Source organism: Epinephelus fuscoguttatus, linkage group LG8, assembly GCF_011397635.1.
Source record: "Epinephelus fuscoguttatus linkage group LG8, E.fuscoguttatus.final_Chr_v1".
NCBI classification, from domain to species: domain Eukaryota; kingdom Metazoa; phylum Chordata; class Actinopteri; order Perciformes; family Serranidae; genus Epinephelus; species Epinephelus fuscoguttatus.
In genome coordinates this window covers 6,025,213-6,045,030 of record NC_064759.1, presented here as the reverse complement: position 1 = coordinate 6,045,030, position 19,818 = coordinate 6,025,213, and the positions used below count along the sequence as shown (strand labels likewise).

Sequence of the window (19,818 nt, the reverse complement as noted above, 5' to 3'; positions counted from 1 at the left end):
CCACAGGCTGGACTCGAACCCGGGCCGCTGCGTCAACAGCCTTGTACATGGGGCACCTGCTCTACCACTAATCAGAAGAAATAAATAATAGTAGCTACACTCTGTTTATAATCATTTAAATAATAATAAAACACTTATAATATGGACAATAAACTTTGTGGGGGTTTAAGATGAGTTACAATGACTGTTGACAAAATAGATTATGTCTTTATGTGCCGTAAACATTCAGCCCAAGTTTTTTTAGGATCACATAATGTATAAAAATATCTATATCACGAGTTTCATGTTTTTATATGTCATAATCGGCATATTTCTGCATAATAATAATAGTAGTTATTATTATTATTATTATGCGAAACAATTTAACTAATTTAAATATCATTTCCATGTCAGAATCAGACGTTATGTCCACATTGACTCCCCCTCTGTGAGCTGCGGTGGTTCAGTCCACACTGTGACGATGATCACATGTTACCGTAATGTCTCTAACATGTTGCGCCTTCAGAAAAACACTCCAGTATTTTTCTGATTCCTCCCCACAAACAAACTTTACATGTCTCCTAAACAATATCTGATCAGTTTAATATCGATCACTGATGTGGGTGAACCATGTTGTGTTTTTAAAATCAGGCTGGCAGTGGTTTTATTTTGAAGTGCTTCCTGTTTGCTCGGGCAGTTACGGTACCGGTCCAGTGTGGTCCGACAGTCTGAACACGGAGATGATGATAAGAGGCAGCAGCGGATCGATCAGCAACAGATATCGATAGGTGTTATTGATGACAGATGGAGGATCGAGTCTGTGAACCCAAACTAGTTCTGGTCTTCAGCGGGAAGCGGAAGTCCGGAAAGGATTATGTGACGGACCTGATCCACAACCGGTAAAACTGTCCGGGTGGTTTGTTTCTGCCTGTTAGTGAACAGTATTGATCCTGATCATTAATCAGTGATTGCTGTCAGTGGTTTGTTGCTCTGTGAGTCTCTGATCAGTTATCGATTTAACTTTATTGATTATTTATTTCTGTAAATCTGTTTTTGTTTGTGACGAAACTGAAGCTCTGACCTGAGATCAGAAAACTGCAGTAACTGTTTCATTGCAGTACTTTGTAATAGATTAATTCAGTACTTTGTCAGATTACTGCAGTACTTTATGTCCAATTACTGAAGTATTTTCTGTAAGATTACTGAATACTCTTTGTAATTTTGTTACATTTCTTTCAGATTACTGCAGTACTTCCTGTGAAATTGCTGCAATACTTTATGTCCGATTACTGACATATTTTCTGTCAGACTACTGCAGTACTCCATGTCAAACTATTGCAGTACTTTTTATAGATTACTGCAGTACTTTCTGTCATATTGTTGTGGTACTGTCAGATTACTTCGCTGAGTGTAATGCAGTACATTCTGGGAAATTACTTCAGTACTTTCTGTCAGATTATTTTAGTGCGTTCTGTGAGAATACTTAAGTACTTTATGTGAGATTACTGTAGTATTTTATGTCTGACTTTCTTCAGATTAGTCTAATGTTTCTCAGCTCACCTGGTTCTTCTTCTGTAGATTTTGTTATTGCACCTGTATGAAGTTTACCTGTTTCTTCTTCTTCTGTAGTTTAGGACCTGATGTTTGCTGCATCCTGCGTCTGTCTGGACCTCTCAAACAGCAGTACGCTCAGGTGAGACACCTGCTGACACACACACACAACACATCACTCAGTTGCTGCGAGTCATGTTAGTTCTGCTGAGTCATGTTAGGTCTGGTGGTTCTGCTGTGTCATGTTTGTTCTGTTGGTTCTGCTTAGTCATGTTAGGTCTGTTGGCTCTGATGTGTCATGTTAGTTCTATTGGTTCTGATTAGTCATGTTAAGTCTGCTGGTTCCACAGGAGCACGGCCTGGACCTGGACCAGCTGCTGGGTCCTGGTCTTTATAAGGAGCAGTATCGGGCTGATATGATTCGTTGGGGAGAAGCTCGGCGACGCGAGGACCCCGGATTCTTCTGTCGCCTAGCAACCAGAGGAGCACAACAACCTGTCTGGGTATGTCACCATCCATCCCTGAGGTCACCGCCTCTTCTTCTTCAATGTTTCTCTGTGTATTTGAAGCTGATTATGAGACCAGCAGCTTGTTCTGATGGGGCCAAACTGTGGCATCAGACCAGTTTACCTCGTTTACCTTGACAACATTGTTTATAGTTTAATCTTGTATAAGGAGAACAGGCTACAGCTGATCTGTTACAAACATTTGTTCTTCTACCAACAACAAAGCTGTAACATTTCTGTTGAGCTAATCTTTAATATTCCAAAGATTAACCTTTGCAAGCTGTCGATAAGAAAACAACACATTAGACACAACTTAAATCTAATGTTAAAGGAACAGTGTTTAAGATTTGGAGACATCTAGTGGTGAAGACTGCACATTACAACCAGCTGAAACTTCTCCTGGTTAGAAGTCCTTCAGTGTTCAGGAGGTTTTTAATGTGAGCTAAATATCTACTGATTGGTCAGGTGGTGAGTGATGCTCTCTGCTCTCTGATTGGTCAGGTGGTGAGTGATGCTCTCTGCTCTCTGATTGGTCAGGTGGTGAGTGATGCGCGGCGGCTGTCAGACCTGCAGTGGTTCTGGTCGGAGTTTCCTCGACAGACTCAAAGTGTCAGAGTTCAATGTTCAGAGAAAACACGCCAACAGAGGGGGTGGAGCTTCTCCCCAGGTAAGATTACCTGTCTGTCTTTCAGTAACATTACATCATGTTTAACAAACGTGATTAAAGGCAACAAGAGAAACAGGGAAACATATTTTAAACGTAACAGTTTGCTCATTTCCCTGTGTGTCTCTCAGGTGTGGATGATGCAGAGTCAGAGTGCGGGTTGGACAGTGGGGTTAAATTTGATTGGGTGATCACTAATGACGCAGACGCCCCCTCGTTAGAAGAGCAGCTGCAGCCAATCCTGAAGCTAGCCAAGGAAGTATCCTCATCATCTTCATCGCACTGAGCAAAAGTTTTATTGATAACTGATGAATGTCACTGTTTTCTCCTTGATGATCAATAAAGTTTTTCTAAGTCTGCAGCTCCGTCACTCTCAGGTTGTTTACATCATTACTTGAAGCAAAGGCTGATGGGAGATTCTTTTCAGGAAGTAAATAACCCAAAGACATTCAGTTTACTGTCACAGAGTAGAGAAACCAGAACGTATTCACATGTAAGAAGCTGCAAACTGAAGCCATTAATCAATTATCAAATCCATCTGATTAATTTAACAATGGATTAACAGAACTGACAATCAGACAACTGATTAATCACTGCAGCTCTAGAATGAGATAAAATATTTAACTGAGTTAACAGCAATAAATGGTATAAATAATGTAATAAATATTAAAAAAAAAAACACGTAAAAACTTTAACGCCCAGTCCTTTTCACTAGCCTGGTGTAGCTGCACATTTTGACAAAAAAAGGCCTGTCTCAGTTAGAGGCCTGGTCTGGTTGCCAGGCAGTTCATTTTTAAATAGAAGTTCTTCAGATGTATAAAGCCTGGTTAGTGACCACCTTAAATTGTGTGTCCATTCCTCAATTACCATTTAAGTTGTTCATTTTCCTTTAGTGTTTAAGGATCCTCTAAACAAAATAATCAAAAGGCTTTTTCTTTAAAAATTAATCCAAGTTGTGAGGATGTTTTAACAGGATGAAGTGGTGTAAAGTGCCGTCTGCTGGAGCTAGATCAAATGAATGATTCATAATTGATATATTATCTGAAGCCTAATGTTTATACAAGCAATATTCATACTGGTTTAAATAAATCGTAGAGCTATCGTATAATGAATCGTATTTCCCATCTTTGCTGAGCAACAGTTCTGTGTGAAAGGAATTAAAGGCCTGTCCCAAATATAGGCCTGTTGACCATAGTGATATCAGCAAATAACAGCCCGGGCTACTAATTAAGTTTTACAGTACATTTGTAATCATGAGCAATTTTTCTAATCTGTCCTTTTTTGTTTGTTTTTTCAGTGGACTTTTGAATTTAACTCTGTGATCATATTTGAATATCTTTCTTAAACATTTTGTTTCAGCAACATCTGCAGAAACCATTTACAGTCACGAAGTACATTTACTGCAATTACAATTAAGTATTTCTATTTTATGATACATACTTGTACATTTTACTGCAGTTACTTTTTAAATTTTTGAAAAAATAAAATAAATGTTTTGGTATTAATTAAACAAACTTGTATCCTCCTGAGACCCTGTGTCCTCATATGAGGAAATCACATTTTGAGTTTACTTGACCTTATTCTTAATTCAATTTAACTTAGACCTTTTGTCCTTGTTCATAGACACTTTTTTGTGTCGTCTGGTGGTAGTAGCCTGATCACACTTTACGGTTGACACTTGTTTATTTTTAATGTTTGTACTTTGATCAACAAATTTGACCAGTTTTAGCAACAGTAACAAGCTGAGACACTGTTAGTTAGAAAGTACTCTTTTGAGGACATTGGGACTTAATTATTGTTAAAAATGTTTAGTTTTCTATACTTACTGGGTCCTACTGATCCCAAATAGCCAGGAGAATTTAAAAATGCATATCAAACAAAAACTCGGGTCTCAGACAGATATGTCTGATAATGAATAAAAAACCACAGTGAGTCAGCTTGGACCTAAATACCTGTAACGGTGCTTTTATTTTATAAAATCCTGTCTCATGATTAATTACAATGAGCTGTGACATCAGCACAGTGATGACATCATCACCAGCTTCAGGGTAAAAACATTTCTAAACTTCATTTATTTGTGTCATCAGGGAAAAGGTCGACTGTGTCTGTGATTGGCCCCTGGACTACCATGCACGGTAGTGGAATGCCTCTTTGTGATTGGCTACATCAAACCACGCCCCCAGGAACCAAACTAAAGATCATTGGCTTACAGGATGTCTGCTCTATAAATCAATCAGTCAATTAATCATTAACAAAGTAACAACAAACCATTAAGACAAATACTTCGTTAGTCGTTCATTAGTTATTTACGAGGGAATGGCTGTAAGTCACTGTTAAACTCCCTTATAGCTCCTTGTCTGGCCTCCTGCACATAATACTGAGGAGGGGGAGGTGGGGGGAGTTGGCACTGTCAGTGAGTGAGGAGGGGGGGACGAGAAGGAAGAAAGCTGGGAGGGAGGTGGACCTCCAGACACGAGGAGTAAATTAAAGCAACACTCCAAATAAGACTTTAAAAATCATAGAAGGAATGTGTGAAAGCAGGAATCATTAAGAAGAGGACGTGGAGGGGGGGCACTGTCTCCTATCTCACGTCCACCAGGAGAGGAGGTGCAGAAGAGGGGGAGGAGGTCAAAGAAGGAGGGGGAATGTTTCCTGATGTCAACCAAGCAGCCAGCAGGGGGAGGAGGGGGGGTGTGGGGGTAAGAAGCAGGGGGAGGAATGTTTAACCTCCCAAACGTCCACCAGGAGGAGAGCAGAGGGGAGGTGAGGGGAGTGAGAGTGGGAGGACAGGAGGAGGAGTCATAGGAATGATTTGGCCACGGAGTCCCTGACGTCCACTTGTCAGGCAGCAGAGGGGGGTGGGAGGAGCAGTGGGGGAGAGGCAGAGGGGGAGGTTCAGCAGGAGTTGAGCTCGTCCATGGTCTGAGTCAGAGTCGCCTGGAGCTCCATGTTGGCGTTTTTGGCCGAAGTCAAAGCCTCTGAAACAAAAAGATCAATTGACAATTACTTCGGGACATTTTAATGATTACTTTGTAATTTGTTCTTTAATATTTAATAATCATCATTAGCCCTGTGGGTCCATCACTTGCACAGACAGGTGCAAGTGATGGACCCACAGGGCTAATGATCGCATCGATGGGGGGAAGTCTCTGGCTGTTGTTTGTGCCTATGCATCACACAGCAATTCAGAGTGCCTGGCCCTCTTGGGGTCTCTGGGTGGTATCCTGGAGGGGATACTGTCTGAGGACTCTAGTTCTACTGTTTGGACTTCAACGCTACTGTGGGCAACAACACAGATACCTGGAGGGGGTTGATAGGGGAGAAACAACCCGCCTGATCTGAACTCGAGTGGTGTTTTGTTATTGGACTTCTGTGCTAGTCATGGATTGGCCATAACGAACACCATGTTGGAGCACAGGGTGGTTCATAAGTGTACTTGGTACCAGAACACCCAAGGCCAAAGACTGATGATTGACTCTGTGGTTGTATCATCAGATCTGCGTCCATGTGTCTTGGACACTTGAAAAGAGGAGCAAAGCTGTCAACTGATCAACACCTGGTAGTGAGTTGGCTCATATGGCAGGGAAGGGGGCTTCCATTGTGGAGGTGGCTGCTTGGAGTTTGTGGTTAAAAGGTTGTTGATACAAACTGAGGACTCAAAAAACAGCAGGCACATCCAAAAAATGATAAATACTGGGTGCCCCCACTGCTTATTATTATTATTATTAAATACTGACAGAAGAACAAACTCTCTCACCTTCCAAACAGTCGATGGTTTTCTCCAGTTTGGCAACTGAACGCTCCGCAGTGTCAGCTCTGGACTCAGCCTGCAACAGGAAATTAACGGGTAAAAACAGGAGGTCGACAGGTAATAAATGAACACAAACAAGGAGTCAGTGTCTCACCTCCGTGAGTTTGTTGGTCAGGCTCCTGATCTCCTCTTCGTACTTGTCTTCCTTCTGAGAGTACTGAGAGCAAGACAGAGACAGACAATCAGAGAACCAGGTGGACTGACACACAGACATCAGCTTATTAGGTAAAGGACACCTTGAAGTCAAATCGTGAAAGAAGCTTTAATTTCTCTTCTGCAAACAGGTGACTGTTACAGGTCAGCTAACAGGTGAGTGTAACAGGTCAGCTAACAAGTGGGTGTTACAGGTCAGCTAACAGGTGAGTGTAACAGGTCAGCTAACAAGTGGGTGTTACAGGTCAGCTAACAGGTGGGTGTTACAGGTCAGCTAACAAGTGAGTGTAACAGGTCAGCTAACAGCTAACAGGTGAGTGTAACAGGTCAGCTAACAGCTAACAGGTGAGTGTAACAGGTCAGCTAACAAGTGGGTGTTACAGGTCAGCTAACAAGTGGGTGTTACAGGTCAGCTAACAAGTGGGTGTTACAGGTCAGCTAACAGGTGGGTGTAACAGGTCAGCTAACAGGTGAGTGTTTCAGGTCAGCTTATGGGTGAGTATAACAGGTCAACTAACAGGTGGGTGTAACAGGTCAGCTAACAGCTAACAGGTGAGTGTAACAGGTCAGCTAACAGGTGGGTGTTACAGGTCAGCTAACAGCTAACAGGTGAGTGTAACAGGTCAGCTAACAAGTGGGTGTTACAGGTCAGCTAACAGCTAACAGGTGAGTGTAACAGGTCAGCTAACAGGTGAGTGTTTCAGGTCAGCTTATGGGTGAGTATAACAGGTCAACTAACAGGTGGGTGTAACAGGTCAGCTAACAGGTGAGTGTAACAGGTCAGCTAACAGGTGAGTGTTTCAGGTCAGCTTATGGGTGAGTATAACAGGTCAACTAACAGGTGGGTGTAACAGGTCAGCTAACAGGTGAGTGTAACAGGTCAGCTAACAGGTGAGTGTAACAGGTCAGCTAACAAGTGGGTGTTACAGGTCAGCTAACAGCTAACAGGTGAGTGTAACAGGTCAGCTAACAGGTGAGTGTTTCAGGTCAGCTTATGGGTGAGTATAACAGGTCAACTAACAGGTGGGTGTAACAGGTCAGCTAACAGCTAACAGGTGAGTGTAACAGGTCGGCTAATGGGTAAGTGTAACGGGTCATTTAACAGGTGATTGTTACAGGTCAGCTAACAGGTCAGCTAAAAACTAACAGGTCAGCTAACAACTAACAGGTGAGTGTAACAGGTCAGCTAACCAGTCAGTGTAACAGGTCAGCTAATGGGTAAGTGTAACAGGTCATTTAAAAGGTGATTGTTACAGGTCAGCTAACAGCTAACAGGTGAGTGTAACAGGTCAGCTAACCGGTCAGTGTAACAGGTGAGTGTAACATGTCATTTAACAGGTGATTGTTACAGGTCAGCTAAAAACTAACAGGTCAGCTAACAACTAACAGGTGAGTGTAGCAGGTCAGTTTATTAGGAACAGGCTGGCTGTTCTTAATACAGGTAAACTCACTTTTTAAATGTGATGACAATGACAGCATCGGCTGACCTCTAACCTTACTGCAGTGATGTATAAATCGTAGAGCTGAGTGTGTTGGTACACTGTGACATCACTGTTGGGTCTGACCACACCCATCAGTGATACTGGGTGGTGAAATATTGAACCAAAAACACCAGTTAAACACTCGTGTTCAAACTGGACCTCCTCCTCCTACCTTCTCAGCCTGGGCCGCCAGAGACTTTGAACTAGTGCAGAGAGTTTTCATCTCCTCCTCCAACATTCGACTCTTGCTGCAGGTCAAAGGTCAAATCAGACGATAGATTGTGTCAAACAGGTGAGTTGTGTTATTTGGTGTCTGGGACTGTTTGAGAGAGCTGGTTTAGTGAAAAAACTTAAACTCAGTTACTATGGTTACTTAAACACTTCTAAGGCTAACTTTAATGTACTTTGGTGTCTAGACAGGTGTTGTGTGTAGTTTGTTATGGGACAGGTGTTGTGTGTAGTTTGTCGAGGGACAGGTGTTGTGTGTAGTTTGTCGTTGGACAGGTGTTGCGTGTAGTGTGGTGTCGGACAGCCATTGTGTGTAGTTTGTCGTTGGACAGGTGTTGTTGGACAGGTGTGGTGTGTAGTTTCATGTCGGACAGGTATTGTGTGTAGTTTGGTGTCGGACAGGCGATGTGTGTAGTTTGCTTTTGGGACAAGTGTGCTGTGTAGCTTGGTGTCGGACAAACGTGTGTAGTTTGTTGTTGGACAGGTGTTGTGTGTAGTTTCATGTCAGACAGGTGTAGTGTGTAGTTTGTTGGGGGACAGGTGTTGTATGTAGTTTGTTACAGGATAGGTGTGTGTAGTTTGTTGCTGGACGGGTATGGCGTGTAGTTTGTCGTTGGACAGGTATAGTGTGTGGTTTGTCGTTGGACAGGTATGGTGTGTAGTTTGTAGGGGTGTCACGATTTCGATTTTTTATCGAAATTGATCGAAATTACGTCATGGTCTCGAGCATCAAAATCAAAGAGAGGATGGACGATCACCTCCCCCCTCCCCCCAGGTTTACATACATCAGGGAGGTGTGCAAAGAGTTAAAAGCACATGACGACGCAGCACATTTTAGCCAACGCCACTAGTTAGCTAACCTGCAGTTTATTACACCATGGCAAGTGCAGATAAAGGAGACGCGGCACCAGAGCTTGAAGCCGCTCCTGCTTCTCTTAAATCACCAGTGTGGAAATATTTTGCGTTCCGGGTGAGTTATGTCAACAACGCGAACGTTGTCGACAAGAAGACCACAGTGTGTAAGATATGCTATGTGCGTGTACCATACCCGGCCACGGGAAACACTACGAACATGGCAGGACACATTCGCCGGCATCACAAAGATGTAGATTTGACAACTGGGAAAACACCATCACTGGTCTAGCCAACTATCCCATCCTCATTTGCAATAAAACTTCCACAGACCTCAGCTCGCGCAAAAGCTGTAACTAACGCTATAGGGATATTTATAGCAGCAGACCTGCAGCCTTATTCGGTGGTGGAAAATGCTGGATTTAAACATTTATTTAGCGTACTTGAGCCACGCTACAGTATGCCCAGCAGGTCGCATCTTACAACAAAAGTGTTGCCCTCCATGTATGAAGACGTTAAAGAAAAAGTTTTGGGGGGTCTGAACAATGCAGAGTTAGTTGCCTTAACAACAGATGGCTGGACCTCAAGAGCAACTGAGAGTTACATCACCGTCACAGCACACTACGTCAACAATGATTGGGAGATTGAAAGTCCAGTCCAGACAAAATACAACCATCCCTGTGACCACAGATAATGCCAAAAACATTGTCAATGCCTCAAATGCAGCTGGATTCTCACCACATATAGGATGTTTTGCGCACACAGTGAACCTGGCATCCCAGAAGGGGTTGGGAGTAAACCAAATTTCTCGTCTTTTGGGCAAAGTCAGGAGGGTGGTCACCTTTTTTCACAAGAGCACGACTGCAGCAGCTGCCTTAAAGGCCAAACAAGAGATGCTCCAGCTTCCTCCTCACAAGCTGGTTCAAGATGTCACTACAAGGTGGAACTCCAGCTATGACATGCTCACACACTACTCAGAGCAACAAGCTGCTGTTTATTCTGCACTCACAGAGAAAGACGTTAAAAAGAGTGCCAAAGATCTCATCACACTCTCTGATCAAGATGTGACTGTTCTGGAAGATGTGGTTCAGGTACTGAAGCCCCTGAAAACAGTCACAACTCTACTGAGCTCAGAACAGCAGCCAACTGTGTCTATGGTCCTGCCACTCAAACACACCATTCTCACATCAATGAAACACAGTGACACGGATTCACAGATTGTGAAGGATGTTAAATCTGCTATAGCAACCAACATTGGAGGGAGGTATTCAGATCCCAGACTTCAACAGTTCCTGAATGAGAGCACTGCCTTGGATCCTCGGTTCAAGTCTTTACCCCATCTGGATGACCCCTCTCGGAATGAGATCTTCAACAGTCTGGCAGAGAAAATCCTGCAAAAGCATCCCACACAGGTATGTGGCCAATTGAAATTAATGTGATGAAATGTCAACAATTAATAATGATGCAAATTCATCTTATAGTTAAAACACAATGATAAATTTCATATTCTGACAAGTAGTTATCTTTTATTAAATATATTCACATTTTGCATTTTAATATTTCATTAATTATAACAACATTCTGTTTGTTGTTGTTGTCGTCACACCTAAGTGTCACATGTGCCTTTTCATTACCTTAAACAGCTGTTTTGTGTGACCTTGTCTTTTATAGACTCAGGCCTCAGGATAAGGGACCAGCCAAAACCCTGCAGAGGACCCAGAAACTGCTGCAACCAGTGAAGGCAGCCTCCCAGCAAAGAGAACAGCACTCAGTGAACTGTTTGGTGTTTTTTTTTTTTTCAGCACAGCCCACACTGCATCATCAACACCAAAACCATGGTCTGAGTCAAAGAGGAGATTGAGCTATACAAGATGGCTAAAGTCATTTCTGTGAGATGCAAATCCACTGAAATGGTGGAAAGACAATGAGCATCAGTACCCAAATTTGTCCAAGCTCTCCAAACATTATCTTGCTGTGCAAGCAACAAGTGTGGCAAATGAGAGAGTGTTCTCCACAGCAGGGGACATTGTGACCGCTCAAAGAGCAGCCCTTTCTCCAGAGAATGTGGACATTCTCATCTTCTTAAAGAAAAACTTGAAAATGTAAAAATAACAGTTGTCTTGTCTGGCCATAAATATGTAAATAGTTCATATTTTGATAACTCAAAGAGCATCTCTCTCTCCAGATATAGATAACAACATATCTTTGTTAAAGAAAAAGATAGAAAGATACTTATTTTTTTATGTTCAACTTTTAGGATATAGTTTGTTAAGGCTCTAATTGTTCCATGACTTTGGACATGACTGTTATATTTTTATTTATTTATTTTGTTTTGTTGCACATTGTTATTTTAAGAGTAGTGCACACTGCTGTAACCAAAAAGAGTCACTAGATGGCAGGCACCCTCTGTGACTTCTCATTTTTGTTATTATTATTGTTATTATGTTTGTTTGTTTTTTGTTTTCCACTTGACTGAGAACAAGATTGTTACCTTTATATTGTAAATAAATTATTTAAATTTGACCATTAGTGCCTAATGTGATACATTCCACAAGAATAATGGAAATTGCATCACATATGTAGCCCATCTTTTGAAATAAGATTTACTGTACAAAATTTAATGAATAAACCAATGATCGTAAACTAGACTAATCTAAAAATGGCATACGCCTCTGTGCTGTAAGAAAAAGAAAAAAAAAAATAATCGAGAATTGAATAGAATCGTGACCCTAAAATCGAAAATCAAATCGAATCGAGGATTTGGAGAATCGTGACACCCCTAGTAGTTTGTTGTGGGACAGGTGTGGTGTGTAGTTTGTTGTGGGACAGGTGTGGTGTGTAGTTTGGTGCCTGTGGCAGGTTAAAGTCATGCAGCGAGCAGCAGCAGGAGGAGGAGCTGAAGCAGCAGCTTAAGGTCAGAGGTCATAGGATGCGGCAGGAGGTCAGGAGAAGGAGCTTCTCCTGTTTAAACGACAGCAGGTGAGTGGGGGGGTCAGGTGACCCTCAGTACCTGGTCCTCAGATGCCTGCAGACTCTTCAATGATTGGTCGTGAACCCTCAACTGCTCCTCCAACCTCCGAACCTTACTATTAGACATACAGATGGCCAGACAGGCAGAAAGACACGCAGCAGGACATGCAGCAGCAGCATCAACATGTTTCCATGGAAACAGACAGGAAGAGAAAGATGGATGGATGCAGTAAAATTAGAGCACTGTTACTGGAGCAGTATGACATCATTATGAGGTCATCAGTCGGATTATTGGTGATATCACATGCACATTCTGCTGAGGAACATCAGCTGTTACTACACCACTGACTCTGACCCTTATTACAAGTTATAAAAACTCATAACTAGGTTATAATAACCGCTCACACTCACACCTGACTTTGTGATGAAGATATTTATATAATATCAGACCTCTGTGGTGATAACAAACATCAGACTGTGATTAGTCTCATCTACCTGTCTCTCTGTCTCTACCTGTCTGTCTGTCAGCAGTATCAGAGCAGCAGCAGCTTCATGCTGTAAGCAGCTGTTAGACATGCACCTGTGTGTAAAATAATCATAATGACAATGTTCTTATTGTTTTTATTGTCTTATTTACACACATGTATCAGAATGATTGGTTGCCCCAGCGCAGCACCCTCAGCACAGACCTTTGTCACAGCAGACATTTCGACTTGTCACAGAAGGGAAAGCACAGGTGAAATCAATAACATTAACAGTGACTCAGGTCCATTTAGTGTCCCAGTTAACTTTTCCAGTCAGCGAGCATGCACGATATCAGGGGCTCCACTAAGTGATACGCAGCAACCATTAGTGTTATTAAATACATCTGTGCATTTCCTACTATGACGTGTCAAGATGTCCGTTGTGGAAAAGGTCCATTTGGGGGTTTGGTACCTGACACTTCTCAAGCTACCAGTCCACACGCAGTACCTGATCCTGCCAGCACTTGAAGCAGCAGCCCTCAGTTTCCCCAAGCAAGGTCCCTCAGGATTGAGCTACTGTTTTACAGTAAGTGTGTGTGTGTGTGTGTGTGTGTGTGTGTGTGTGTGTGTGTGTTATAGACCTTTCTCCCTGCTCGGCTCTGTCTTCAGCTCGTTCCAGGTCTCCTTCCACCATCACCAGTTTCCGAGCGATCTGTCAAACACACAACATGATGTCATAGATCTCTTTGACATGTGATGTTTATACAGGTGATCTGTATACATGTTCTCTTAAAGAGACAGTACACATCAAATCAGCGTCAGGGTTTGACTCTTGTCCCTTTGATATTCAATTAACATTTATAACAACAAACAGACAAACAGCGTGTAAAATCAGAGACAAAGGAAGTCGGCACAACAAGAAGCAGCTGGACAGAAGTTACAAAAACTAAAAGAAGTAAAACGTCAAGAGTATGACATGTTTGTATTCGCTACAACGTCTCTCTGAAGCCCCTTTTATGCTGCCTGTTCTGCTGTATATAAAAATTTATGGCTGCAAAGTGGTGAGGCAGCGTTGCCTTGCATTGAAGCCGGCAGCGCGGCACTTTGTCCTCGTTATATACGTCTTGTACATGAAACATCTGTGATGTCGCTGCGTTTTTGTAACACATCTGTTGCCTGCATCCAGGCACTGTCCCAGTGTCACGCAACAGACTACAGCTACCAAGAAGAGCGGCAGCGCACTATGATGCACCTCACACACAAACCAGCAAACAATCAAGCAGTTCTGTCTCTCACACATGCAGCACTGTGCTGTACTGCACATGTGCAACTGCACTAATTTCATAGACTAATTAACAGACAGCTTTAACAGACAGAGGAGCAGCTCTGTGTCTCTAGTATAATATATAACATTACAGGTGTTGTAAATGTACCTCTTCATATTTGCGGTCGGCCTCCTCAGCAATCTCTTTGGCTTCTCTCAGTTGACTCTCCAGCTGCTCTATCTTCTCTTCATCCTTCAGAGCTCTGTTCTCTTTCACCTTCATACCTCTGACAAGGAGACAGGCAGGGAGGAAGAAATTCATCAGTCTGTCTGGCCTCGCTTGAGAAATAAAGTCTGAAACCTGTAGGTGAGTTTGAGATGTGTCTCAGGTGTGTCAGACCTCTCGCTCTCGTCTGCAGCCTTTTCCACCTCGTCCAGTTTAAGCAGGGTAGTGGTCAGTCTCTCCTGAACTTGATCCAGACTATCTTCAACAATCTGCAGACGCCGACTGAGGCACGTCACCTCCGCTTCCGCCTACAAGACACACAGCAGGGAGAAGACAACTCACAGTCGGGTTCACCTCTCTACTGCAGTACACTATAGTACAGCTTGCATACCACTTCTGCTACAGAGTACCACAGAGCAGGCAGTCTCGTCACCTGCAACATACCTCACATTCCTCTTTCAACACATACAAGTATTCAAAGCATCTGACACAACCTGACAGACCCCAGGTAGGTGTGTGTGTGTGTGTGTACCTCCTCTCTGCCCTTCTTCTCCTTCTCCACCTCCTTCTGCAGTCTTTCAGCTCGATCCTCTGCCTCCTCCGCCTGCTCCTGCAGCACTTTGATCTTCTTCTTCACTGCATCGATGCTGTTCAATCCCCCGCTCGTCATCTTCGTCTTCTACTGCAGGAGGAGCATTAGCCATCAGTATTTATATGCAGTGAATGTGTCTAACAGATCTACATGTTCCTCCTTCACCATGAACACACATACTGTACAGTATGAGGATAATAAAGTGGCTTTTGAACATTACAATAGAAAACATGTTCTGGCAGACACCTAGCTTGGGAACTACAGTTTGGTTGCTTTCCAGTTGTGCTGGTCCGGTCCGGTGTACGAGCTTAAACCAGTTTGATTTAATGCAAACTAGCTGAACCAGCATTTTTCATTACAACACATTCAGGCAAATTAAAAAGTAGCTTATATCAGCAACCCAGTTTTCCAGTAGAGTTGGGAGAGCGGCGCAAGCTGTTTGTTTACTTAAAGGTTCATGTGTGTTTTGAGGCGACGAGAGAGACATAGAAGAGTTAAACCCTGATCACACAGAAAGCATTTTCTAACTGTAATTGATTTTAATGAGAATGAAGCCGTTTGCTCTCTGTTTTTGCGTTGCGACGCGCCTCGTGTTTCTGCACTCTATGCACCTGACATTTTTGCCAGAGTGCTCTGAAACTTCAAATCAGAGCGCAAAAGCGCTCCATGTCATTGCTTTTTTCGTCATCTTTTTTCCCCCCGTTGTCCAATCGGATGATTTGAGAGGCAGGCCTTCTGTGGTGGTCACGAAAACAAGTTCACAGTTGGTAAACAATGGAGGAGAAACTGGTGGTAGTGGTTGCTGGATACCCAGAGCTGTACAGCCCGACGATAGACAGCAGGTTATCAAACTGCCCGAGTCATCCTAAAATATATCTGGAAATGTCCATCATGGAGGAGAAGCTCCTGGACCAACTGGCGGTACTCCCCGTGATCCACCCTCTCCAACAGCCTCTCACCCTCAACCAGAGCTACAGACAGTACCCTCTGCCTCAACATTTTAGGAATGAGATACTTATTACTGTGAGAAAAAACAGCAAGCTGGTGGCATTCAGTTTTATTCTATTTTTTTTTTAAAGGCAGTCCAATGCACTTCATGTTTTGCAAACATGAACACATTACTTCTAATAATAATTCTGCATTTCAACTCCACTGTGGCACTTTCAAAGCAAGCAAAAGGAATAAATAGAAACAGCATCTGACAAAAGTTCAGATAAAAACAGCACACATGTTGCAGTGCTAGTTTTCTTAAGATACTGTCATGTCTCCTCTCGTCAACCCAAACATCACATGAACTTTCTAGTAAACAAACGCAGCGTGTGCAGCTCTGCCCCTCCCAACTCTACTGAAATTTAATCTCCTTCATGTTGCCATGCTCAGGTCACCCACCACCTGTCAGACACTGAGGCTCTATTAATCTGTTTATAAACATAAGATAATGTTCATCAAGTTGTCATATTGCTTATTACTAACACAGTGCAACTTGAACGACGTCATCAGCACAGGTTGCTGATGGAGGCGACTTTTAAATTTGCCATACATTCCATAATGACCAATTCCTGTTCAGCCTGTTTATATAAATACAAACCGGTATTAGCTTGTGCACCAGCCCGAACCGGCATAACAGGAAATCAAGCCAACTCTACTGAGTATTGTGGTAACATATATTGCAATTTATTACCTTTTTTCAACTGCAAATTATGTCAGCATCTGATATTTATCTAATAAAATAAAGTTTCCAGAAAATAAAAAGCACATTGTAATTCTGTAAAATGTCTATTTATGACTAAAGTATTTATCAGGCCAACATTAAAATGGCTAAAATATAAATGTGTTGCATTGCATGTTGGTTTAAGTGGTGCTCCTAATATTTTCAGTGGGGAGCAGCACTGCTACAAGTGGAGCAGTTAGTCTGGAGCCCTGAATTAGGTCACTGATTTTATTGTTGCATGAACTTACTGTTTGTATTTAAACCACACCTGAGAACAAGATAAAGCTTTTACAGTTTAAATATGGACAGACTTTAGTTTCACATTCACAAAACTGATTATAGAGACTAAACAAGAGATTTTAGTTTCAGTTTGACTCTGCTGTATTTAGTATTTAAACAAATTAAAACCAGCGACTGATTAAAATGTTATTTTATAAACACAACTGCACCTTTAACTGCATATCTAATTATCTTGAAGAACCTATGTCCTGTTTAGGGCTGTAAAAAAGAATTTCCTAAATAATTTCTGAGTTTTTTTCTTTAGGTAAATAAAAGAAAGTATATCAGAAGCTGAAATAAGTCAAATTTGGTCATTTTTGTTTGACAAATGTCTTGAACTATTAATTGACAAAATCAAATAGCTGCAGATTAATAGTGTAGTACTGTCAGTCTACTGCTGATTATTTGACTCACTGTTTCAGATAAGATCAAATCAGTTACATCACCAGCTGTCCCACTAAACCTGAAAAACCTGAAGGAGATGAGAATGGTCTTGCTGGGTGTCAGTCAACAACGCTGTTCACTGATTCTTAAAAATGTTTACATCAACATGTTCACAGGTGTTGGAACGTTTCACTAAAACATGTATACTGTCACAGAATAATTGCTTGTGTCTGAACTAAAGTGACTGAACTAAATAGAATAATTGAAACAAAGTTTATTATAGTAACACTGTCTCCTGTGTGTTAATAAAACAGCTGTCATATATAGTATTTACAGCACCTGTATGTTGTATATGTCTGTTCTATGCTGATCTGTCTGGTAACTCACTGATTATAATATATTTATTGTATATTATATTACTATATTAAGCCACTGATAAATCAATGTCTGACACAAAGTTTCCAGTTAAGCATTGCAGTCCAACTCCAACAGGTTCCCAACAAACAAACAGTGACATCCACAACCATGAGTAGCTATTGCAGCAGCGTGGTGTATGTGCGTGTGTGTAAGTATGTGTGTATGTGTGTGGGTGGTTGGTCAAAAATTGTTGACCTTCTGGGTGGATTCCCTAACATGACAAAGATTAATTCCTATTTAATTACAGATCAGGGCGCTTACGTGCTCCTACAATTTTATATTTATTGTATATTATCATTATTATACATTTAAATAATATTATGCTTATTGCACATTCTAATTTATATTTAATATTATATTGTACATTTACTGTATGTCACGTCACAGAGCTACTTAAAATACCATTATATATTTAAGGCAAGTTGTATTATATATTTGCTATATATTTTGCATGTATAATTTGTCAGTGTGACGTGTTGTTGTTCTGTAATTAGCACGTTAGCTCCTAATGCTAACAGGGGACCACCGCCCTGTTAGCCTGTTAGCATGCTAGCGCCCAGTGTTCGGAGAGCCGACAGAAAGCAGGTGATGTGTACCTGAGCGATTGCTCTCACCTGTCTGAGTCCTCTGGAGAAAAGACACCTGCTGCTGGAGTCCGACTTCACCTGACACCGTCACTTCCCTGTTAGCAGGCAGGTGAACTAGCCGTTAGCGGGCTAACTGGGCGAGTTACCGAAGAAAGTTTCACAAACAGCGGACACACTGCGGCTCGTTGTCGGTCTGAACCGGGTTCGTGGCTCAGAGTTAGGTGGTCCTGCTGTCAGGTTCACGTCCCGCTGGTTCTGGTCCTGAATCTGGTTCTGGTTCTAGTTTCAGCCGCTACCTCATCCAGCCAACTCCCGACTGAGGAGGACTCCACCTTCTTCCAGGTTAAGTTCCCTCCACAGGAAGTGACGCGACAACGAGGATCTTTTCAAATTTAAAGTGATTTAAAACATAACTAACAGGAATAAATCTCTTTTTTACCCAAAGTGGTTGTTAAGAAATATCTTTAACGTTTTGTCATATTTTGACAAACACGACTGTATATTATCCTTTGAGCTTTTATAACCATATTCACTTGAGTGCAGCACAAAGACATGATATTTAATGTTCAAACTAGTATCCTTTATTGCTTTTTGTAAATATACACTCATTCTGAATTTGATACCTGCAACACATCCCAAAAAGTTTGGACAGGGGCAACAAAAGATTGGGAAATTTGTGTACTGTTCAAAAAACACTTGTTTGAAACGCCCCACAGTTAAACAGGTAAACTGGTAACAGGACTGTATCATGACTGGGTATTAAAGGGCATCCTCGAGAGCCTCAGTCGTTCACAAGCAAGGATGGGGCAAGGTTCACCGCATTGTGAAAAACTGTGTGGGGCAAACAGTCTAACAGTTTAAGAGCGTTTCTCAATGCAGTTGCAAAGAATTTAGAATTTCACCATCTACAATCATAATATAAAAAAGATTCAGTGTTATGGGGCAAAGCTAAAAACCAGTATTAATTGCCCATGACCTTTGACCCCTCAGATGGCAGGGCGTTAAAACCAACATGACTGCATAAAGGATATTTCTACATGGGCTCAGGAGCACTCTGGAAACCACTGTCTCTGAACACATTGCTGCATCTACAAATGACAGTTCAGACTCTACCATGCAAAGTGAACGCCAGATATCAACAACATCTAGAAACAGCGCCCACTTCTCTGAGCAGAGCTAATCAGACCAGTTGCTGTGGTCTGACCAGTCCACCAGGCTAAAGAGGAAAAGGACCATCCAGACTGTTACCAGCTCAAAGTTCAAAGCCAGTGTCTGTGATGGTATGGAGGTGTGTTAGTGCCCATGGCATCATGTGTAACTTCACATCTGTGAAGGCACCATTAACGCTAAAAGGTACATACAGATTTTGGAGCAACATATACTGCCATCAAGACGACGTCTTTTTCAGGGACGTCCCTGCTTATTCCAGCAGGACACTGAGACACACTGTGCACATGCTCCGTCAGCGTGGCTTCGTAGTGACAGAGTGCAGGTACCAGACTGACCTGTCTGCAGCCCAGACCTGTCTGTTTTACATGTATGGTGCATAATGAAGCGCAAAACACTGCAACAGAGTCCCCGGGCTGTTGAGACACTGAAGTCTCAACATAAATGAAGCATAAATGGGAAAATTTTTGACTTTCAAAACTTCAACAGTCCGTGTCCTCAGTTCCCGTACACTTACTAAGTGTTGTTGAAA

At 42.1% G+C, this 19,818-nt stretch overlaps 2 protein-coding genes and 1 long non-coding RNA gene across 31 annotated transcripts; 2 read left to right on the top strand and 1 right to left on the bottom strand.

Annotated features, from left to right (window-relative positions):
* The first annotated feature begins 699 nt into the window (after positions 1 to 699).
* pmvk (phosphomevalonate kinase) lies at positions 700 to 3,061 on the top strand. 2 transcript variants are annotated; one of them, XM_049584987.1, is made up of 5 exons: positions 700 to 878; positions 1,609 to 1,672; positions 1,881 to 2,033; positions 2,574 to 2,703; positions 2,832 to 3,061. In XM_049584987.1, the coding sequence occupies exons 1-5, from the start codon at positions 784 to 786 to the stop codon at positions 2,984 to 2,986; spliced, it is 597 nt and encodes a 198-aa protein (XP_049440944.1). In that variant the 5' UTR covers positions 700 to 783; the 3' UTR covers positions 2,987 to 3,061. The 2 variants fall into 2 exon arrangements, with proteins under 2 accessions (XP_049440944.1, XP_049440943.1); XM_049584986.1 differs by having other exon boundaries at positions 2,538 to 2,703.
* Positions 3,062 to 4,638: 1,577 nt separating this feature from the next.
* On the bottom strand, positions 4,639 to 18,468 carry LOC125893952 (tropomyosin alpha-3 chain-like). 3 transcript variants are annotated; one of them, XM_049584984.1, is made up of 9 exons: positions 18,147 to 18,468; positions 14,682 to 14,831; positions 14,324 to 14,457; positions 14,093 to 14,210; positions 13,301 to 13,371; positions 12,236 to 12,311; positions 6,606 to 6,668; positions 6,458 to 6,527; positions 4,639 to 5,678 (listed from the first exon to the last, which is right to left on the bottom strand). In XM_049584984.1, the coding sequence occupies exons 2-9, from the start codon at positions 14,817 to 14,819 to the stop codon at positions 5,596 to 5,598; spliced, it is 753 nt and encodes a 250-aa protein (XP_049440941.1). In that variant the 5' UTR covers positions 14,820 to 14,831; positions 18,147 to 18,468; the 3' UTR covers positions 4,639 to 5,595. The 3 variants fall into 3 exon arrangements, with proteins under 3 accessions (XP_049440941.1, XP_049440940.1, XP_049440942.1); XM_049584983.1 differs by lacking the exon at positions 12,236 to 12,311 and adding an exon at positions 8,318 to 8,393; XM_049584985.1 differs by lacking the exon at positions 12,236 to 12,311 and adding an exon at positions 8,318 to 8,393 and having other exon boundaries at positions 14,682 to 14,828.
* Positions 6,665 to 8,208, top strand: LOC125893954 (uncharacterized). Of its 26 annotated transcripts, none has more exons than XR_007449963.1 (7): positions 6,665 to 6,990; positions 7,023 to 7,059; positions 7,110 to 7,241; positions 7,356 to 7,530; positions 7,606 to 7,732; positions 7,871 to 7,907; positions 7,940 to 8,208. It is a non-coding gene; the product is annotated as an uncharacterized LOC125893954 (long non-coding RNA). The 26 variants fall into 26 exon arrangements; XR_007449969.1 differs by having other exon boundaries at positions 6,665 to 7,047; positions 7,098 to 7,134; positions 7,217 to 7,254; positions 7,287 to 7,530; XR_007449960.1 differs by lacking the exon at positions 7,023 to 7,059 and having other exon boundaries at positions 7,123 to 7,241.
* Positions 18,469 to 19,818: the final 1,350 nt, after the last annotated feature.

What these genes read in the sequence shown, in the direction of transcription:
- pmvk (XM_049584986.1), top strand. Translation starts at nt 784, where the DNA reads ATGGAGGATCGAGTCTGTGAACCCAAACTAGTTCTGGTCTTCAGCGGG. An exon ending in ACGGACCTGATCCACAACCG is followed by an intron (nt 879 to 1,608) that starts GTAAAACTGTCC and finishes CTTCTTCTGTAG; the next exon opens with TTTAGGACCTGATGTTTGCT. An exon ending in GGGGTGGAGCTTCTCCCCAG is followed by an intron (nt 2,704 to 2,831) that starts GTAAGATTACCT and finishes TGTGTCTCTCAG; the next exon opens with GTGTGGATGATGCAGAGTCA.
- LOC125893952 (XM_049584984.1), bottom strand. Translation starts at nt 14,819, where the DNA reads ATGACGAGCGGGGGATTGAACAGCATCGATGCAGTGAAGAAGAAGATC. An exon ending in AGAAGAAGGGCAGAGAGGAG is followed by an intron (nt 14,458 to 14,681) that starts GTACACACACAC and finishes TGTGTCTTGTAG; the next exon opens with GCGGAAGCGGAGGTGACGTG. An exon ending in TGACCAACAAACTCACGGAG is followed by an intron (nt 6,528 to 6,605) that starts GTGAGACACTGA and finishes TTCCTGTTGCAG; the next exon opens with GCTGAGTCCAGAGCTGACAC.